At 33.6% G+C, this 23,492-nt stretch overlaps 1 protein-coding gene across 1 annotated transcript in view; it reads left to right on the top strand.

Annotated features, from left to right (window-relative positions):
• Nucleotides 1–23,492, top strand: part of LOC149897900 (uncharacterized) — a 169,746-nt gene that overhangs the window by 132,809 nt on the left and 13,445 nt on the right. Inside the window, exons 18-23 of the mRNA XM_090115811.1 lie at nucleotides 15,862–15,942; nucleotides 16,178–16,349; nucleotides 16,844–16,963; nucleotides 21,297–21,404; nucleotides 22,216–22,345; nucleotides 23,033–23,221. Coding sequence (XP_089971937.1) covers nucleotides 15,862–15,942; nucleotides 16,178–16,349; nucleotides 16,844–16,963; nucleotides 21,297–21,404; nucleotides 22,216–22,345; nucleotides 23,033–23,221 — 800 coding nt within the window. The remainder of the gene's footprint in view (nucleotides 1–15,861; nucleotides 15,943–16,177; nucleotides 16,350–16,843; nucleotides 16,964–21,296; nucleotides 21,405–22,215; nucleotides 22,346–23,032; nucleotides 23,222–23,492) is intronic.

Below are 23,492 nucleotides of genomic sequence, written 5' to 3'. Positions count from 1 at the left end.
GCGGTCCCGATATAGCCACATACATTCGAAACACTTCAAATATAAATGGACTTATCGTTTTAGTATCTGAATTACTTCAATATTTTAATATCCTATCGCGTAGGTACATGGGCACTGTTTCGATATAGGTTATTGATTTTTACGTCAAGTTATTTAATCAGTTCAGTAGAGTAACATGTGAATAGGTATGTTTTGTACGTAGTTACGAGTTACGTGCATTTGCATGTGTATTTCTTAATTTAATAAATACAGTTGTAATTTTTTCTTTGAAACCATAAATACATGCCAAGTCCCTTACGAGCACGCGCTAATGTCGCATTCATATAACTGTGTACGTAATTTCACATTAGACCAACTTCCCGAAATAATAATTAGGCGAAATTAACATTACATTTAGGAAGTTCCCGCGGACGGAATATTAATCCGTGTATTGGCCTTGATTCCCAAACAGGCGTCCCGATTTGGCGGACAGTGAGCTCACGCGCCGCGCCTCGTACCACAGACGATAGACGAATGCTTCATTGTTGGCTGCCAGTATTTCCTTTCGGACGCGGTTGCAGTTAGCGTTGCTAGTCCGGCACTAGTTACCGAACGCACAGCTGCAGCGCGCGCCTTCGACCCGCTATAAAAAAAAAAAACAACGCCGCCCGCGTGTCTACGCCCGCATAAAAAAAAACAATTCGCGCGCGCTTTTCGCTGTCAAAACAAAAATGGGTGTTGTGAAAAATCAAAATAAAAAGAAGGCGAAAAAAGATACAGTGAAAAATGATTTGAATGGAAAAGTTAAGGATGCAGAAGGGAAAGTGAAAAAGAAGAAAAAAGTGTCGTGCCTACAATGCTTCAAGTCGCCCGATGATGGTAGTTACTCTACAGTTTTTATGTTAGCTATGCTATGTGTTTTCTATGAAACACGCGATAGTGTTATCGGAAATAAACCTCCATTAAAAACGAATTTGTTCAGGTTCCTGCGGAGAAAATCAATGGCATGTTTTCATGAATCTTGCTTTGACTTTGCGCTCTAATGAAAAAAGATCATTGTTTTGTGCTTGATGTATTCAAAACAGATTGACTCGGAAAATTAAATAGAAATCTAGAAATGTTTAATTACTCAAGCAGAATTATTATAAATAAAATAATTATAATTACTAGTACCTATGCAATTTAAACTAAATTTTCCTGAAAGAAAATTTAAATCTTCAAATATGGATACAATAAATATTGTAGCTTGTAAAATACATATTACCGCTTATTATATGCTCTACAAATATTTGAAAAAAATGTACTCATTGAAAACCAAGCGATATTTAAATGAAATTGAATGATTGTTTTGTTGAATTAAAAATAATTTATTCCAGTACATGTATGTATAACTTAATTTAAATAAGATCAATGAGGTTATTTACCTATATGAAAAACTCGCTTTCCGCCCGCGGCTTCGCAGGCGTTTTTAAAGAAAAACCCGCGTAGTTTCCGTTCCCGTGGGATTTCCGGGATAAAACCTATCCTATGTATTAATCCAAGTTACCCTCTATATGTGTGCTAAAAATCATTGTAATCGGTTCAGTAGTATATGCGTGAAAGAGTTACAAACACACACAAATCCTCACAAACTTTGCATTTATAATATTAGTAGGATTAGGTTTCACAAAGATTATTAAATCATAATACCACAGTAAAATCTGTAAATACTTACGATCGTTAAATCATGTATCGATAATTTTAAAGAATTCGTTAAACGTAATAAAACCCTTTAAGACATTAACCTGACCTTAATTTGATTTATTTATTATAAAACCACACATTTAATCAGGTTAAGGTTTTATGTTAATACATTTTTAATGACAAACATACATAAACAATCAAAATAAACCTCCACGTGTTAAAGCAATATAGTTTACTAGAGGCCCCGACTTCGCCCGTGGTACATATTATTTCGCAATAAAAGGTAGCCTATGTCCTTTCTCGGGTATCAAAATATCTCCATACCAAATTTCATGCAAATTGGTTCAGTAGTTTAGGCGTGATTGAGTAACAGACAGACAGACAGAGTTACTTTCGCATTTATAATATTAGTATGGATTAAAACTTGATTACAAAAACGACATAATTTTTCAGAACAATTTTAAATTTAAACCCTGCTACGTCTTTAAATAGTAATACATAATGCCTTAATACTTATGTAAATTCGGAAATAAAGTCCATTTTTATAGTAAACTAGAGGTCCGCCCCGGCTTCGCCCGTGGTACATATTTACGTTTTCTCTACATAAAAACCATCCTCGTACTTCAAGGAATATAATAAAAAAAGAATTATCGAAATCGGATCAGCCGTCCTCGAGTTATGCGCTTACCAACACATTTTGCGATTCATTTTTATATATAGTAATAAACTATATCTGTTTTATAAAGATTAATAATAAAATGCTGTTCCTTTACACATATTGATAGAATATGTCGTGTCCTTAAGTAATGACATAAATTAAAAAACTTATTAACACCGTTTTAACTTAATTTTTAACCGACTTCAAAAAAAGGAGGAGGTTATCAATTCGGCCGGTATGTTTTTTTTTTTTTTTATGTATGTACACCGATTACTCCGTGGTTTCTGAACCGATTTACGTGATTCTTTTTTTGTTCGATGCGGGATGGTGTCGAATTGGTCCCATAAAAATTTTATTCGGATAGGCCCAGTAGTTTTTATTTTATGAGCATTTTTGTCTGTATTTGTAAATGTTGCAAGTGCAAGTTTGAAGTCGGTTGTTTTTAACGCAGTTATTGACTTGTGTTAAACAATATATTGGTATTACATATTAAGATTCATTACAAAAATAAACTTCCTTAGCACGTGGCTTTGTGAAATTAATTTAGCATTCTTCTTATTGTCATGAATTTCAAATGTCTATGAATATTTTAAATTAAATCGATTGTCTATTTCTATTAATAGTATTTCTGTAATCTTTATTACAATTGAATTAAAATTATGATCCATAACAAAGCACTGACGCAAATTTGATTATTTCCAAGAATAAATTATTAATCTTCTTTTATATATAAAAATGAATCGCAAAATGTGTTGGTAAGCGCATAACTCGAGAACGGCTGAACCGATTTCGATAATTCTTTTTTCATTATATTCCTTGAAGTACGAGGATGGTTCTTATGTAGAGAAAACGTAAACATGTACCACGGGCGAAGCCGGGGCGGACCGCTAGTTCTTCTATAAAGCTGAAGAGTGTGTTTACTTGAAAGCACTAATCTGAGTATACTACGGAAACGATTTGAAAAATTATTTCACTGTTCGATAGCCCATTTATCGAGGAACGCTATATATCATCACGTTAACACTCATAGGAGCAGAGCAATGCGGTTAAAACCGCGGGGCATAGCTAGTATTAAATACTTACATCAATACAATTCATATGCAACATTTATATGTACTTAATAACATAAAATCAAAAGGCATAATATTAAAAGGGTCGCCTCAGATCTTAATATAACTTGACAGAGTTCCGCATACACATTTATTACATCATGTTTCTAAACGCAAAGTCATGTTTATATATAAAATTTGATATAAAACTGTGTTAATCTCAAAAACAGTCCGAACATCGACCTATATTGAATGTTTACGTTCCGAATAACGTTAAGATTTCGCTTTCATAAGCAGTGGCATGGTATATAGATACTGGAGTCATGGTCAGTGAACAGGCGGTAGCGATTAGCGGAGAGGATATCATTTAATTTAGATCATAACACTATTTAGTGTGTCTTGACGGTGTATTTACTGTGAGTGATGTACTGTTTGTTCATTTGGAGAGATTTATTATAACACATTATGAGTTATATATGGATATTTCTTGTATTGTAATACAATTTGCGATAGTAATTCATTAAATCGTCATTTTATGCGATTTTGCGAACATTTGAAACTCATTCTTTAATAGAAGCGGTAAAGTTAATTCCAGTGTCACTTTCTGATGTTTGATAAGTTTCATTGTACAATACGTAAAAGCCTGATCATCTTCTCCGTAAAGAAATCACACACACATATTCACACATATTTTCTTCTTTCTATAACTGGCCAGTCTCGGCCTCGTGTTCTTTTTGTCATTCCTTCTTTTTTATTCATTTAATTTCCCCGCGTTCCGCTTTTCGCGCAACCGCTGCACGTAGCCGCGCCCCACAACCACTGGTATCTGACGCACGCGAGTCAAGGTTACCCAAATATGATTTACATCATCACACCGCATTTGGACGGTGTGACCGCACCTGAGATGATCTGAGGACGCTGTGGGTAGATGTGTTTACATCTTTATAATATGTACATTGTATATAAGGCAATGTTTTGTTCACAACAACTCTATAACTAAGCTCACTTAGCTTAGTTTATTACAAACTAGCTTACCGCCCGCGGCTTCGCCCGCTTTGTCTAAAACCTAATAAATTATATACTAAAACCTTCCTCTTGAATCACTCTTATCTATTAAAAAAACCGCATCAAAATCCGTTGCGTAGTTTCAAAGATTTAAGCATACCAAGGGACATAGGGACAGAGAAAGCGACTTTGTTTTATACTATGTAGTGATATTATGTAGGATTTTATACATTAGGGGTCTATAGGTATATGCATTTCTTGTATGACCGAACCATTTTCTTTTTCAACTTATACAAAATTAGTAAGTATTATATGTTCTGTGAGATTGAGAATGTTTTTTTTTTAATTACGACCATCTTCTCGACCCCACCCTTGCGTTACTATTCTACAGAAATTCTAAAGAAACGTTAAATGGTTTGTAGGTATGTTTGTATTTGTAGAAAATAGCTATGACCTAATCCAATAGATAGACCGATCCCTTCAGTAGATCAATACGGACTTCACTATTTTTAGAATGGTAATCTTTTTCCCGAAGCACGTTGCTACGCGTATTTTTAAATGCTTCTTCGAACATTTAAAAAATAGGTTCAAAGATAAGGAAATATATATTAATTATGAACTCAAATAGCTCACCAACTTTGTCAATTATCTTTTTTTGTAAAAAATAATATAGAGCACACTACTGCTCATGAAAAAACCATATATATGGGTAATGGGTTGAAAATCGAACCAAAGATATTCAGTTCAAAGGCCGTTATTGCATCAATTCAAATCAAATAATGCGTTAAAACATGCTTAAACTAGTCCAGCAGTATGAAGAAATTGCACCATATTACAGAAGCAATGAATTTCCAATCCCCATGGAAGATTCAACTTACGCAACAGTAGGAAAATCTCAACAATGAATAAAGATTACAGTAGAATGGTTCTAAGCTAACATGCGCAGTTTAACACCAATTTACATGTGAGATCACTCACACAATGACTTGGTTGTGTCAATAAATATGGCCTCCCACCTGACCTCTGCAGTGATTCACAATTTTGAATTGCGTCTTAATTTTAATTTTGACTTATTTGGTGAGATGTTATTGAGGTATGAATGTGAAGAGGAAAAGTATACTTTTCCTGGTCAATAAGTGTAGGTAGTAAGGTAGTATCTGCTTCTTGAAAGGACAGCGATGATCTTAAAATGGAATTGATTTTCAAAATAGTTCCTAAATTATTATTTTTACCTTTATCAAGACCACAAAGTATTAAGGGAAGGGACTGGCTTTCTTAACACAGGCTATGCCTAGCAAGAGAGCCAGAGCCTTATAATCAATATTGTATATCCTAAAGATCCTCTTTATTTCACATAAGTAAAGATTTATTTTATTTTATTTATTTATTTAAAGTATTGACTTGGAAGATATTATGTTACGTATATAAAAATGCTCATGCATAATTTATTATTGTCTTTATTTATGTGGAAAAAAGAAGAGATTTATATCCCTACTCTACTAATAGTTTAATACAATAACTATAACCATTCAGAAGTTATCTGTTTGATAAAAGATGTAACAATTTTTGTTGCAAGATAAGTTGGATATTCTTAACATAAGAGTAATAAATAAGGAAGAGCCATTGCCTGCAGGAAACTTGTGAATAAAAGAAGTGAAATATGTGCTGTTAGGTTTATAAATAATACAGGAACTACTCGTATAATGTCAAATTAATTGAACAAATGAATTATTTGACATTCGTTTAATAACGATTATAAAAATAATGTAAAATACATATCTCTATAATTGAGTATTTTAATAATTCGGCGGGATGATCGAATATTTTCTATTCTTAAAAAAAATCTCGCATTTGAATGCTATGAATCTATTCCTTTATTTTTAATTTTCTAGCAAGATGTCGAATTTCCTTTGCTAATATTTTTGTATAATTTAATAAATTGCTTAAAATAATATAATAAGAACAAGTAGTGCTTTCTCACGTTTTTAAGTAAGATCTAAAAAAATGGATAACATTACAATGATGAATGTTACACGAAGTTTTTCTACTAGGTATTAAGTAATAGCTAGTCAGTGATCTAAATTCTTTGTCATGAATGAATGAATCGGTATTTGCTAATAAATCTTATTAGTTAATTGCTTATTCCATATTGTTATTGTAATCTTTTTCTTTTTTTGTTTTGTTTTTGTACGATTGTTCAAAAGGAGTTCAAGTTTTAATGGTTCGAGTATGTAAATTTGTTGTATGAAAAAAAGTGGTTAAAACAATTTAATGTTACCAATATTTATGAGAAATTGCCTTTTTAAATATGGAAAACTATACCTAGCACATATTATATGGATATATCATATCCCCTTGACCACCGAGCGGCCCGATCGGGCCACGACACAATAGATCTGTGATTCCGGGGGCTGAGGCAATATTGTTGTATCTATAATATAAAAATGAATCCCAAATGTGTTGGTAAGCGCATAACTTGAGAACGGCTGAACCGATTTCGTTAATTCTTTTATTATTATATCCCTTGAAGTACGAGGATGGTTCTTACGTAGAGAAAACGTAAATATGTACCACGGGCGAAGCCGGGGCGAACTGCTAGTAGAAAATATAAACCATAACACCAAAAAATTAGTTCCTATGAATGAAAAATTACACTAATAAATAGTAAAATTGGTGGTATTTACCATGTTAGATATGTAATGTTTGTTGTGAACTAATAGTTATAGATGAAAATCGATTATGTGATTCACATTATTACATTATTGAACCTGAACCTTGCCGGTATTTAGACAATATTTGTATATGAATTTACATTGCTATTCGACTGATGTATTTGTCTCTATCCAAACATTTGAAAACGTAAATAAACCCCTATTCCTATATAAAAGAGCCTATCGACCCATTAATGTTTCTTCGGAAACGTATTCATTAGGTTATATATGGGTTTCGGAAGCGAAACGCTTATAGCAAAAGTTCTATGTTGGTAGTTGCCACACTAAAAACTATGACCTTGTCAAGGTAAAGCTAATTTGTGTAACGTTAAGTGGTGGAACGAGGAATTATGAAAAATGTCTAGTTGGATTTTATTTTGTGGAGTAATGCAATCTATCAATATTTTAGTTTCGTTAATAGTCAATAATATCTAGGGATTGCTGTATACCGAGTGATGAGATATTACGTTCTTTACAAATACATATTTAATGATGCGTGACTGCGTGATTAATAAGACTGCAATCGATAAAAGATAGATGTTCAAGTCTGATTCTGAAACAGAATACTACAGAACAGAATAATCTACATGCTTTTCATCAAATGTACTAATTTTCTGGTCATGAAGTAAGTGTTATTGACTATCGTTGATTATCTCACCAAGTTGATAAAAATATTTTGAAATATAGAGATTTATTAAAATGACTGATATTCTCGACATCCTTAACACAGTATGTAAACATCAATTGATGTACGAGCAATATTTGGCAGTGATTGAGTGTAGTACATGAATTGTGATTCAATGCAGCAACATATCGTATGGCGATGTGACACTCCGATGTTGTACCCATTGATCGATAGGTTACTTTTTAAAGATAGTATTGGAAATAGATCAATGTTTGGTTAATTTGTAATTAGTTGGAGATTGGGTAACTATATTCCCAGTTAATCAGTACTAAGTTAAAGACATTGACAATTATGATTTTTACTTTATTACTAACTCACTATTATACCGATGCAAAAAGGTGCAATGCTCCTCTCAATAATTTCCGATGTTACCGATGACAAATAAACAAAATTTACAACTGCATGATTATAAGCTGTGTTAAGAACTAATAATTGTTTGGTTTTCAAAGATTTTGCAATATTAATATGTTAGATTATTGATAATGACACTTATCTTGAAGATGAACCATTTATAGGTCAAGTTGTGTCGTTTATATCAAGGAAAAACTATAAGTATTTGTATTAAAATTATCTTGAACTTGTTATCTTTTAGCATATATTTAGAAATCTGATAAAGTCATGTATGAAGCAATTTTCAGGTCATTACAATGAAAAAGTGAACTTTATGGTAATTTAACACGTAATAAATTTATTACTTGTTACGTAGAGACTTGGAATAGGCTTTTATTTATTAGGTGCTTTATATTTTCTTACATTAACAGTAGTAAAAAATTGTGATAATGACTTATTTGTGTCCGACATTCCCAAAAATTCGTTAAAAAACATTTAAAAATTGGTAGCTTACTTACAGAAAATAAAATCTACTTATCGCACGCCTCATAAGCGAAGCGTTTAAAACGTTTAGTCCTGGTCATGTAAACAAACAAACAAACAAACTAATACGTATGTATAGGTACATATTATTAATTCGCTTCAAGGGCAAAACAGTGGAATAGTCCGTGTTTACAATCATTGCGCTTGTCACCTGCCACATGCGTTACTGATGTAAACATTTTGATATGATTGTGCTTTTGAAACAATTACACTGTTTACTAACATGTGTTGTGCTCGGTACAGTGATTTTATGTATGGTTATGGTATATGGCCTTGACCGTGGTTATTGTTATATAAAATGGTACTGGCTTCATAGTTGGAAGCGTTTTGTACATGAAAAAATATGTATAGGATAGATGTAACGTAAAATAAATAGTAGAGTCTATAACTTAAATATTATATAATTAAATAAGCGATATTAAATAGATAATTTTTAATCAGTATGGCAAACAAAAAAAAATTATGAAGAGGGTCTTGAAGCGTCCATTTTATTCTTTTGATTTAGAAAGAATAGAAGAATGAATCAACGCCATAAATTCAGTTAATGGACTTAATGTTCTTACTTTACAAAAAAATACAAATGTCATATCTCGCGAATCTTATAAAAATTCAATTAATAACAGCTAAGAATTCCTCTGAAATTATATGAAATATACCTCAAGGCGAATTTAAAAACATCTTGGTAATAAATCAAACGAGAAATACACTCGTAAATGTGTCAAAACCTACAAATGACATAGCGCAGGCACAATATACAGAACTGTGCTGTGAGCTATTCTTTTATAAAAGATAACAAATGCCAGCGAATTAAAGTCGAGGTGAGTTATAATGGGTTTATTTGGGTTAAAGGATATATTAATTAAGAACCACAGTTAGTGGGCAATGACAGAGTTCAACGGTTTTGATGCTATGGGCGTGATTATGATAATGAATGAATGTGTTTTGAAAAAATGTATCTTCGCAATTACACTCTTAATATTATGAAAGACAAAAAATTTCAAAAGTAAAATTTAATACTAGAACTCAACAATTAAATATACACAAACACATAGGTACACATACGTGTATGATTCCAACCCAAAGACGTTTAATTATATAGATAACTAGAGGTCCGCCCCGGCTTCGCCCGTGGTACATATTTCGCAATAAAAGGTAGCCTATGTCCTTTCTCGGGTATCAAAATATCTCCATACCAAATTTCATGCAAATTGGTTCAGTAGTTAAGGCGTGATTGAGTAACAGAAAGACAGACAGAGTTACTTTCGCATTTATAATATTAGTATGGATTGTATTGATTCAAGGGTAAATGTACTTTAAAATTAATGCAATTTATTTTTGTACGTGCATAATTAATGTCTAACTATAAAACAATAAAATACTTGTATAAAAAAAGTATAAATAAAGGGTCAATCGCACAATTATAACACAATCCTATTTTTCGATTACAGCTGTTTCGACCCTACACCGGAATTATGAATAGTATGGAAAACTATTTATATACATACTAAGAAATAATCATTTATTATAGTAATAATACAAAATAATAGTTTCGGTTTTTTAGCTTAATTATTAATACAGTTATTTGAACTTGATAACAACGGACCAAGTCATGTGTTTTAACTTTCCTACACGCAATTTAAACATACTTTTCTCGTTATAAATACGGTATTTATAAGATTTATTAAGATAGAATTAATAGCAACGGATCTAAAGAAACCTAGATCTAAAAATATGTAGCTGTTGTTAAGTCTGTTAGAATATTATGACAAAATACGAGAGAGTATAATATTCAGATCTTAATACTATTATAAAGGCGAAAGTTTGTATGGATGTATGGATGTATGGATGTTTGTTACTCTTTCACGTAAAAACTACTGAATCGATTACAATGAAATTTAGCACACATATAGAGGGTAACTTGGATTAACATATAGGATAGTTTTTATCCCGGAAATCCCACGGGAACGGGAACTATGCGGGTTTTCCTTTGCAAACGCCGGCGAAGCCGCGGGCGGAAATCTAGTTATGTCATATATGGATAAAACTCTTCTCAGCTTTCCTCGTCTTTCTTCTGCTTTATTTCATGATTTATTAAAAGACTTGTAAAAACTAGCTTGCCGCCCGCGGCTTCGCCCACTTTGTCTATATAGACAGAGACTTTGTTTTATACTATGCAGTGATAATAATCTTTATGTTCTGAATAAAAATAAACAATTTAATCTAAAAATGTAATGGAAAATGCAGTAAAGACCGACAGTTATTAGTATGCATAACTGGTAAACATTACCTACATTAGTTTTAATGTGGTGATGTCAACCCTCTACATAGTAGTGATTATGTAGGTGGAAACTGGAAACCAAGGTGCGGTGAGATTTCATACGGTTACCTATAGCTTCTTTATAATATATTAATTAATGTTTAGAAATTAAAGACTTTAACGGATTTTAAACGCGATTTATTCATTATATTAGTTTCCCGACTTTTCGAACACTTTACAGCGAGCGTGTCTAAATGTATACCACTCGCGTAAAATCAAACACTAGAAAATACTATTGTATAATTTAATGTTTGTCAAAAAAAGTTTATGAATGAAAATACGCTTTATAAGCATATTTTTAGTGTAGTAATCAAAGCTTTGTTTTAGATTGAGATTGATTGAGTTTTTCTACAAGAATTCTAAAATCGTACGATTGCAAACAAACAGAAAAGACAAAATATACATGGCTACTAGTAGAGCCTCGTAAATAAATTTATTTGCGGCGTATTTAAAACCGAAATATCTCCTCTATACTCTCTGCGTTCAATTGTTTTACGGTACACTTTATTAGCGAGTCTCATGCCAAAAAGATTCATTCACAACCAAAATAACAATGAGTAATCAACGAAAATACAATTATTTTGAAGATCCCACTCGTGCTAAGTGATGTAAGAATGAATAAGACATTGTACACTGGTTATTATTCAGTTTTATGTCTTTGTTTGTAAAGTTTATTGTTAAATATAATAAGTGATTTTCTAAACTTGATTTCGTTTTCATTGACTGACGAGTGAACTCAGCGTTTCTTTAATTAGATACAATGTACCTATCATACAATTTGGACATAAATTATAAACACATACGAGTTTACAATAAGTTTTTTTTGTAAATGTAAGTAAAATTACACTTTTCGATTATGATTTTTCCGTAGTTTTTCTCTAATGATTTGAAAATAGTTTTTACGGTACCCTCATAAGTATTGAACATAAAATCTTTGAAAGTACATGTTACGTAAAACCCATTCATTTGATCTGCATGCAAGTGATGTTCTAATGCAATCAACACGCATGTGTAGTATCAAGTATGTACTATTTATATACTGTACATGTATAGATTGCTATGTCATTATATATTATTTGTACTACTTGATAGCCACTTAGGTTCAGTGGTTAACGTATGACTTCAGAAATGAGCGTTTCTGGGTTTGATTACATATTCGTAACATAAAGTCTTGAATGGTAAGAAACAGGCTTACATTCCGTTCGATGATCCAAATATCCAAAATATCCAAAAAATATCACAATAAGAAAATAGCGTGGTTCTTAACATATCAGTAAAGTTTAAAATAAAATAGTATCTATAACTTATCTATCTATAAATGGATTTCGTACTCCTAATTGAATTTTCATTATTTATATTGCAATATATTGCAAAAAATGCACTAAAATCATAACATCAAAACAAATCACTGCAAGGTTTTACATCAATTTCAAAAGCAATCTATTCCCGATGCTTGACTCATGTGCGAATGAAATTACGTTCTAAATACATTCGATATGTTATAAATAATAGCACGGAACGAATTATCGCTCATTCGTATGAATTATTGTGAAATCTTGACATTGGTATGTGTTAGACGACCTTGGTATGATTTCAGGGGCGATTCAATGTACATTGTTTTTCCATCGAGAGAAATCCATACTAATATTATAAATGCGAAAGTAACTCTGTCTGTCTGTCTGTTACTCAATCACGCCTGAACTACTGAACCAATTTGCATGAAATTTGGTATAGATATATTTTGATACCCGAGAAAGGACATAGGATAGGTTTTATCTCGGAAATCCTACGGGAACGGGTTTTTCTCTGAAAACGCGGGCGAATCCACGGGTGGAAAGCTAGTAGGTAGATATACTGTTTGTTTTTCCTAAAGTCTTGATAAAGAACTTGTCTGTAAGAATTCCGAAGCTCGTTAACTTTAAGGGGACTGCATTTTAAGGAAAAAGTTTTGGTAGAGTCAATTCAATGATACATTAAATTAACTGATATGTTACAATCTGGGTTCAAATAACTTATTAAAGAATGAACAACTAAATTAAATTTTCACTATAATACTATTAACATTGACCGGACAACCTTACTTCACCGTGATTTATATAACGCACATGTGATATATAAAGCTTCATTCAGTAGAACATAGATAACCCATTAATGCTATTATAAAGGGAAGACCTACGTGGATAAATATTTTAATTTAAGAATTGTGACGAAAGCATTGCTTAGAGTTCATCATCTCTTTTAAAAATTGACTGGTCTATTAACTAATATGTCGTCAACTTGTTAGCTAGCTTATTAAAACTTCGTTTTTTTAGAAAATGCACTTTGCTATGATTAAATAATCGTGTTAAGTTCTACATTGCTGAACTCTTTTATTAATCAAATTCGTCGCCACATTTATTGGAATGAAGGTTTAATTAAAAGTTAGATTGATAAACCATTGCTTCCGAAACGCATTGTAAAGTCTTAGTTACGCCAACATTTTTTTCTATATAGCTAATACAAATCAACCGAGTATTTAATGAAATAACAGTCTTAATTAACGATCATTCAGCCAAAAAATGCCAAATTAAGGGCAGCCAATTACAATCGGTAACAACTTAAAGAGCATTGTGAAACCATTGAGAAGTTGATGTCAGGTAGAGTCAATTGGACGCCAACGTGTGACCTCATGCACATCATGATTATGCAATCAGAGATATACGTAGTACTAATTGTGACACGTGGCAAGGAGCGTGTAAACATGCGATGGTCTGTACATTGATAATATCGTAATTTTAGACGTGATACAATCGTAGGTATTTAATTATCCTGCTGAGTAAAGATGTTGGCTGATTTGTCCAGTCTAAAGGCAATTGATTTTGCAGTGTATCATTGGCAGAGTGGTATTCTAATTATGATGATGATTGCTAATGTGTATTAATATTTAATACGTAGTTTGTCGTCTTGTCGTACGGATTTAATGTATAAATTATGGCAGTGATAATTTGTTCTTTTCGCTTTATAATGTAGATTTGTAGGACGTTGGATGACTACTTTTTAATACATTGATATTTCTATGATATCAAATTATCACTTAAATCAATAAATATGTCTTGATTTCCATAATAACCTATGGTAGCTTTATTGTTTTTCATTGCTTAGTTATAAAAGGCAACATTGCGTAAAAAAATTCATTTCCTTCAATAAACATAAACCAATGCGTAATAAACACAACAAACTTTTAACAATATCCAATGCCTATTAATAGAAAAAAATCAGACGCTTTATCAGAAGCATTCAAGCCTCAAATGAAAATGATATCAAGATAGTGCCGTATAGGCACTTTGGTCAACTGCCAAGGTTCTAAGTTTTAGTGAGAAATTTTTTAATTGACGTCAGGTCGAATTTATTGGCTTCATTATTAATTTCATTTTAATACGAATTACAGAAGAGTATTTATAGGAAAAATGCTATTAAAATAAAGATAAAATGTGCATGTTTTCTAAATGTTTCATGTTTCTCAAAAAAAGTAGCTTATGTCCTAACCATATTAAAATCTCTATAACAAAAATTCATCAAAAAGAATCCCGTGATTTCTTCATACATAAATCGTTCTGTCATACATAAATCGTTTAGAATCTAGATCTAGAATATCAACTAGGTGTAATATGTTTACACAAACTATATAAGTATTTAAGTACTTTAGGTGGGTACTACAAGAAAATTCGCTCATAATACACAAGTTTAATCCGTCAGTCCTCGGATCACAGACACAATAGAAAATCTATTGTGTCTCGGCCCGATCGGGCCGCTCGGTGGTCAATGCGTTAAATAATATGGCATTACAATAATTATGGTTGCACATTAGATAATTGTATTGTAGTTAAATTCATCTGTATCCACAGTCATTGCACTTAACTGTAACAATTGGTGACAAAATGCAAATTAACTTGCATTAATGGCTGGTTCACACTTTGATTAGTGCGAGTGCAGGTGATGAGTAGTACTACGTGTGGACAGCGACTGTTTAGTGCGAGTGTTTAGTAGGCTGTGTAGTAAAGTGAATAGAAGCGTGTTCTATTTTTTTGCGAGTGGACTGCGAGTAGCCACGTCCCGCGCGCCCTCCCATCCCCCTCACTCGCAGCGTGCCTGCACTCGCACTAATCACCTGCACTCGCAGTTAATTGGACACTACTCGCACTACACACCTGCACTCGCACTAATCACCTGCACTCGCAGTCAATTGGACACTACTCGCACTACACACCTGCACTCGCACTCATCACCTGCACTCGCACTAATCAAAGTGTGAACCAGCCATTACATAAACCATTTTTAGAGACACATGAGATAGATATACACAAACATGTGTTGTCCCTTTCTATCGTATGGCAATTCGATCCTTATTATATTCATTCGCAGGAACTTTAGATTCGTTGAAGAATTTATATTATACGTATTCCGTTATAATGCATTGGTTAAACTAACTGATAGTATTGAATAATGCATTTTAAAGTGTGAATGGATAAATCGATGAATGAAGTACATAATAACTGGTACGATTATGCGGTGTGTCCCTTTGACACATAAAACTGAAAGAATAGAATAAATTCGATTGCTCTGGCGGGTCACGAGTGGCTGAATTGGTCAGGCATCAGCCCCGGAATGGCGCGAAAGGATGCGGGTTCGAGTCCCGCCTCGTGATCGAATTTTTTCTATTCTTTATAAATTTATGGTACGATTATGTTAAAGCACGAATTAGACTAAATGAATGAAGATCACTCACAATTAATTAAAAGAAATGTTACATTACGAAATTAGAAACTGTAATTCTTTTTTGGGACGTCAGAAAAAACGTCAATTAAAATCTTATAAATCTCAATAGAGTGTAGTTTTTAAATATAATTTTCTTTTTGTTAAAGGTGGTGTTGAGGGTAAATACAGAGTGGCAGCCCCAGAACTAATGCAGGACACATTCATGAGTGATTCAGAGGACGAGGGAGGTAAGCATATCATTATATAATTGCATTGTTATTTATTTTGTATTTGAATTCGTATGAATGTAATGTATAAATGTAATTTATTTACGTAAAATTACGGCTTGTCGGAGCCATGGGTTGTTACTTCCATCTTTTCTTGCGTCCTACCTTTATTACTCTCCCGTTCGAAAAGAAGAAGTTGAATTAGAGTGACTCCAATCAGCTCTTAAACTTGACTGAACTATCTTGTTTCCACCAGGAGAAGTGGAATGCCCGATCCAGCAGCAGCAGCAGTACCGCTACATGAACAGCGAAGCGGGCACGCTGAACCGCGCCAAGCCGCTCGAGGACAGCGTGACGGACGGCCACCTGTGGCCCAGCAACAATGACAGCAGAGTGGCCACCATCGAGCGGCAGCCGCTGGACATCGGGTGAGTGTAGACAGGGCGATACAGACGTAGCAGTGCAGCGATACAGCAGCAGAAGTGCAGCGATACAGCAGCAGCAGTGCAGCGATACAGCAGCAGAAGTGCAGCGATACAGCAGCAGAAGTGCAGCGATACAGCAGCAGTGCCGCTACATGCACCGCGATGAACCTATCGCTATACATGAACACCTGGCTACTAATATAGCTTTGTGTGTCAGAACCATATGGCTACCCGATACAGTACATATAAAAGTTTAATATTTAAACTATAGAATTAACATTTCTTTTTAATAAATATTACTTGATTTATCTAAAAACAAACCTACATCAGTCCACTGCACTTATAGTACGTGGACAAATATCTGGAGATATCTATCTCAAGCATTTTCTGTTTCATTACACGACTTATTACATGACAAGATGTTATTACCCCAAACCATACCAAAATATCTTCTCTATCTATACAAATGCTCAAATAAAACAACCCATTTTTCCCAGATTCCTGGTGTCCTTCGTGGTTGACGCTCGCGGTGGAGCTATGAAAGCAAAACGCCGTGGTGGTGTCAGGATTATAGTACCACCAGCAGCGTGTGCCGCTCCCACTAGAGTTACTTGCAGGTAAGGTACAATATGTAAGGAAAGAGATTCATTGAAACACACACACACACACGAATTTGTTAATGTAAGTATGCGAAAGAAATAAGGTCAGATAAAATACGGAAAAGTAAAGTAAAATACGATGGAAAAATGATTATTTTTCATAACAAAATACATACACAAACTCACAATTTTGCTGATCAGGTGCAACATTTATCGGAATGAGATTAATTGTAATATAACACGCGGTTTCATCTGCAAGCAAACCTCGAGCAAATGTCTTTAGTGACCCAAATCAATAGGTACTTTTTAGGATCCAAAATTTATAAAAAAGCGGTGGTTTAAACCTGAAACAAACATACAGATAAACTTTCGCATTCACAATATAAATGTGTATCATTGTAATGGACTATATTATCCCTCCCACCTCCCATTTTAGCTGGATAATAGGGAAATGTTACCCACGCTAAATTATCTAATCTACAAATCAAGGTCATTACATAGATGTAACATGAGCCTCATTGTCTAAGGTATATTACGTAAGTGACCTTGTTGTTTATTGCGCGAATTATTCAAGCGATATTTTAACGCGACTTAATGGGTTGGATTTTATGAACGTATTGGATGGGCTAGACTTAAGGAGAGGTAGGTTAGATAATAAAGATCGCTCATCTTTAATTATAGAAATTGTTTGGAATATATTATTTTATTTATTTATTTGACACTTCATTACACACATTATTTTATAAAATATAAAAGTAAATAATAAATCACATAATATAATTGGGAGGATAAAGAAATCGTAAAGCGCAATCAAAGTTGAGTAAATTCTACTTTACCGTTTTTACGATAAAGTACCAAAAGCTATCGTACTTGCAAATGCCTGATTATTATACTAGCGGTCCGCCCCGGCTTCGCCCGTGGTACATATGAAAAATAGATGTTGGCCGATTCTCGGACTTACCCGATATGCACAGAAAATTTCATGAGAATCGGTCCACCCGTTTCGGAGGAGTATGCAGACTAACATTGTGACACGAGAATTTTATATATAAGACTAGCGGTCCGCCCCGGCTTCGCCCGTGGTACATATGAAAAATAGATGTTGGCCGATTCTCAGACTTACCCGATATGCACAGAAAATTTCATGAGAATCGGTGCACCCGTTTCGGAGGAGTATGCAGACTAACATTGTGACACGAGAATTTTATATATAAGATTTTGTATCAACAAATATCAATCTTAATACTATTATAAAGGCGAAAGTTTGTAAGGATGTATGGATGTATGGATGTATGGATGTTTGTTACTCTTTCACGTAAAAACTACTGAACCGATTACAATGAAATTTAGCACACATATAGAGGGTAACTGGGATTAACACATAGGATAGGTTTTATCCCGGAAATCCCACGGGGACGGGAACTATGCGGGTTTTCCTTTGAAAACGCGGGCGAAGCCGCGGGCGGAAATCTAGTTTAAATAATAAATGGGCTATAACTACTATTTGAGTCATTCCCTATTAGTGTATCTTATCCCTGGTAAAGCGTCAAGTAAATCTATAATAGGCAATAGCATATAATGAGGATATATCACCAAATATATAGACCCCAATATCTCACACTAATAGAAAGAGGCAGGAATATCAGATATCGTACAGAAACCTTCAAACTTATGACCCCTATTCTTATCACATGGTCACACTTCGTTCCCCTAATCGTGACGTAATATATGGTTAGCTTTCACATTGAAATATTGCCCCATATATACTAGAAGTCTGTTTTTTTTTTTGCCTATTGGAAGGATTGATGTAATGGGCTTTATTTTTGGATTTAATTAGGGATCCTTGTAAATAGAAATGATACCTAATGTTAAACCCATCGTAACTTTATTAGAAAATTATGAATAAAACATACCATTTACGAACCATTTTAAATTAAATACCACACTCCAGAATTCTACCTTTACCAAAGTTGGTATAGGTAGAATTCTGGAATACTTTAATTCAGAACTGCAAAGCGAGGCTTTTTTCACAAGCCCTTCTACTATAATTTCGAATACACCGCGAGACAAGGTAGCATATTATAGCAACACATTTCTGAAATGCATCATAAGGCTTGTCTCAAGTTTACTGTTTGTAAATACTTATCGATCTAGAAAATAAATCTAAAAAGAAAACATATTTGTTACATTATATGATAATCTATAACGAAATTTACTACGTTACTAAGATTTAAAGTCATAGTGAATGACGCATAAAATGGATGTTTTTGGATCCATGCCACGCCTAATAACTGTTGTGAAAGAAATATATCGTGGACATGGTGTAAACATTGCCTATGTTCGTGATTCTGGCTCTTCAGATGAGTATTTGCTGAATATTAAGTAAGAATTCGCCTGTGAACCGATTTGATATATTTTTGTTCGATTGCCATGGACTGTAATTTTATCTTCCTTTTTCCAAGTCATCTTAGTCGAAAAAACTGACAAATTGCAATACAATTTCTGGTAGGCAACACCCATAATCTTCGTTATGGTCGTCTATGAGCGACGCAATTTGCTTACCACCAGTGCTTCTGCTCGTTTGCTAAAACACCAATAAAGACGAGGTGCTAGAAGTAAGATTTCTTTAATTAAATAATTTGACAAATACACTTAACCAAGGTGACTCAGCGTTCAACCTGATAAAAAAGATTAAGTTCCCACGTACATTAAATTTGATTAATTTAAATTGCTAACCAAAGCTTCTTTGTTTGTTATCTTCCGTTCCCATCGCTTACCAAAATCTTGGCCAAAATAACATATTTACAATATTATGCTCTTGAATTTTATGAGTTTATATTTACCGGTACCTTATCGCTTTGACGTAGGATATAAATGGTTTTACTATATTCTAATCCTAGGGTAAATAAAGTATCATAAAAAAGCTTGGTATTACTGGGATAGTATTTATGTCGATGACATACAAAATAAAAAACAACTTCTATTTTAAACGATTGTTGATGTTACCCAAAATTCGAGTGAAAATTAAAAATAGTTTATTACCTACCTATTACTGAACACTCATTAAACGCATAAGCTATTTCGACACAAGTTTTCACTATCGTTACAATGTATTTTATAAACAAACAGCCATAATTAGATTCAAATCGTGCCAAAACTTGGTACTTGGCAGTAGCTTGGGCATATCGTTTACTTTTGTAAACGGTTTTCAAAAGTTGATTGCCAATTGTGCTAAAGTGCACTTTGATTCGAGTGTCTCTACGTAATGTGATGTTGAGCACGTAGGAATTATCATGAATGTCTTTGGGGTTGTTTTATTAAATATTTCTAAACAGGACATAGTCAACAAATGTCTATAGATGATGATCGCTTACCAGCAGGCGATAGTACAGCTTTTCCCCTAAAATCACCCTATTTCAAAATGGAAATTGACGTCATTTGTATAAAATTTGATTAATTTTGAACTAGTGTGTACGATAATTCCTTATGAATATGCAATAAAGGTCCCTTAGGTACATATAATTAAGAAAAGCTTGTATGTCTTTTCTATCTAGCCTTTGCTATATTTTTTCTAGAAAAAGTTGACCCTTATCTGAAATAATTATTATAATTGTTATTTCAATATTGTATCAAAATATCTTTAATATCCTTAATTTAATTACATTACTACTGACCAAAATGGTCAATCTCAACTTTGGCCTTGAATCTTGTATCAGCATTATTTTTAAATTAAACATTTCACACTCGCAACTACCTTGTATACGTTAACGAGATAAAAAATACAAATCCTTCCTAATATGGTGAAGTGACATCATCATTGTGTCATTTAAATCCGTATTTATAAAGATGACCTGGTATTTCAGTAATTCTGAGGATATTTCTTTGTTTTGAGAACGGTTGATGACTTCTTTGTCTTGCATTAAAGTTGGCACTTGTATTGTTCGCAAACAGCTATGTTTGTGTCTTGAGAATCGATTGGATTCTTAAAAGCATTAATTATGTGTTGGAAGAAAATGTAAAGCGCATTTGGAACAAAATCTAATAGGCGACTAACTGAAGTCCTATCAGACCATATCCGATTTTTTGTATTATAGTGGAATAACGATGCTCTAGTTCTGCTCGGTATGGATTTAATAGTAAAAATATTATTCGATTGAAAATATTTAAAACGGGAATATGAGACAAAACTTTGCTCACACACACACACACAGCACAGCACAGGACTCTGATCGACAATCTTTTTGCTTTAAATTTCTATGCAAAAATTAAGTAATGAGCAATATGTTTCTAGGAAAATAATTTAAAAATATCCCATTAACACTTTTATAAATAAATCCTCTCTAACTTACAGAGCAGCCACACGGCGCGCACCGGCCGCAGCCCCACCACCGCTTATGGAGGGCGAAGCCCTAGCCTCTAGACTTCTGGAACTGCAGCCACAAGGAGCCAAATTCTTAGCGTAAGTTTCATAATTTCGTTGTAAGAAATAGACTATTGTTTGTTTGATTTGTACTTATATGGTAATTGATGAAATCTGCCTCGAAGGACCAAGTTTTAATTAATATTGATTATTTTGATTTTTATACTATAATATTCAAAAACAGTATAAATCAAGTTTTGTTCTGCCAAATGGTTAAAAAATTATAATAGTAGTAAATCACTTCATAAAGACGCTGAACATAAAAATAAAATAACTGTATAATAAGAACACAGCACCCAACTCGTTAACTAAAAATAATATCATTAATAATTCATAAGATTCATGGATCTTGATTTATTGTTGTTGATGATCCGTGAATTTTTTTTCTTTAGTTTATTGAGGAAAAGTAAAAAAAAAATTAAATAAACAGACCTGTTTTAACTGAAGTTAATTCTGTTATTCTTAATTACAAACATCGTGTGGAAATAATATTATATGCTTTGGGGTAAATGCGGTTAGTGTGATCATATAAATAGTGTAATATTAACCCGTAGCCTATTGTTGTAATAAATATCAATGTAATTTTTATTCTCACTACAAAGCGATTCTTGTAAATAGAGTTAAATCTTCTAAAACAAAATTTTCGTAATTTTAGTACATTTGCAGATACCCACACGAACACTAATCCCTAAAATTACAAATTAATGACACAAGAAAAATAACATTGAACAAGTATAGTAAATTTATACAAGAAAAGTTATTTGATCCTTCGAGCCGGATATTCATTTCAACTAAAAACAGTAACGTATATGTATTATAATATATATTTATTAAATAAACATATTTCCAGACCTGTGATAATCGAAGTCCCGATCTTCACGGCATCCTGTCCAGAACGAGAGATTGTCATCCTGCGCTCCGACACGGGGGAGACGTGGCAAGATCACTACTTGCACAACAACGATAATGCTATGATACAGGTGAATATAGTTCCTATGTTAATAGAAAAAAGGTTTTAACTTTTAATCATATATTGTACTATGTTGATTTTCTCTTTATTTGTGTTTTTTAAGGGTATTATTGAAACAGAGATTTGTTAATTCCCTATTGTGTCCTAGCACTTAAAACTAATGAAATGTGTTGATAGGTGTGTTGTATAAGGGCGTGTTCATGCGGGTGTTCAATTCAGTATGTGGTTGTGGATATATATTCGTATGTGTGCATATTTGTTCGTACGCAATTGTGTATGATCGTAAGAAATGTGAATGTGCGTGCGTGTATCTGGATAACTAGGTCTGGATGTTTTCATTTTTGCGGGCGCATGTGTCTTTGCATGTAGAGTTCGGGTGCGTACGTACGTGTATGCGTCCGTGCGTGCGGTTCAATGCGTGCATAAACATGTGCATTTATAACTTAGCCTAGTTCTTTATTATTTCTGATATACTAAATTTGTTATTTCTTCTATATGTACTTTATTCTAACTCACATTTATATATTCGTCCGGTCGACACTGAAAACCAGTGTAACAGAAACATTCTCTGTAACTTTTGCTGACGTGGGGACCTTTTTATCATCACCCTATTTTTTTGTTGTAAATCGTCTTTTTCTTTTACTTATTTTTGTTCTGGTGCCAAATAAATGAATTTAAATTTGTATTTATTTGTCAGGAGGCGCTGACCCGCGAGCGGCAAGAGCACGGCACGAGCGGCGAGGCGCTCGGCGAGAACGGCGAGCGCGTGACGCGCATCATCACGTGCGACTTCCCGCACTACGTGGCGGTGGTGTCGCGCGTGCGCCAGGAGGTGCACATCATCGGGCCCGACGGCGGCACCGTGTCGTCCGCGCACATCCCGCAGGTGTGTACACGCCTTTATTAAGCTGTTGCATAGCTTCTATCGCGGGGCTTGAGCGCGGGGACCGAATCCAGAAATTGCGTAACGAAAAACCTCACGCTCCCCACTCCGACGGGCGCGGAGGTGTGGCTTGAAGGCATAGCATGCAATAGCTTTACCGCGGCAGTCCCCGAGTGCCACACATCGTTTTTTTTTTTATTTTAAACACTTTATTGTGCTGTTAACATTACAGTAGAAGGTACAATAAAAACTTTAACTAGGACAAACAACACAG

This window comes from Colias eurytheme, chromosome 24, assembly GCF_061535395.1.
Source record: "Colias eurytheme isolate Ceu_HAF_F1 chromosome 24, ilColEury1 Martin Lab GWU primary, whole genome shotgun sequence".
NCBI classification, from domain to species: Eukaryota; Metazoa; Arthropoda; class Insecta; order Lepidoptera; family Pieridae; genus Colias; species Colias eurytheme.
Note: the sequence above shows the minus strand (reverse complement) of the source record. Positions and strands in the feature narration are given on the sequence as shown.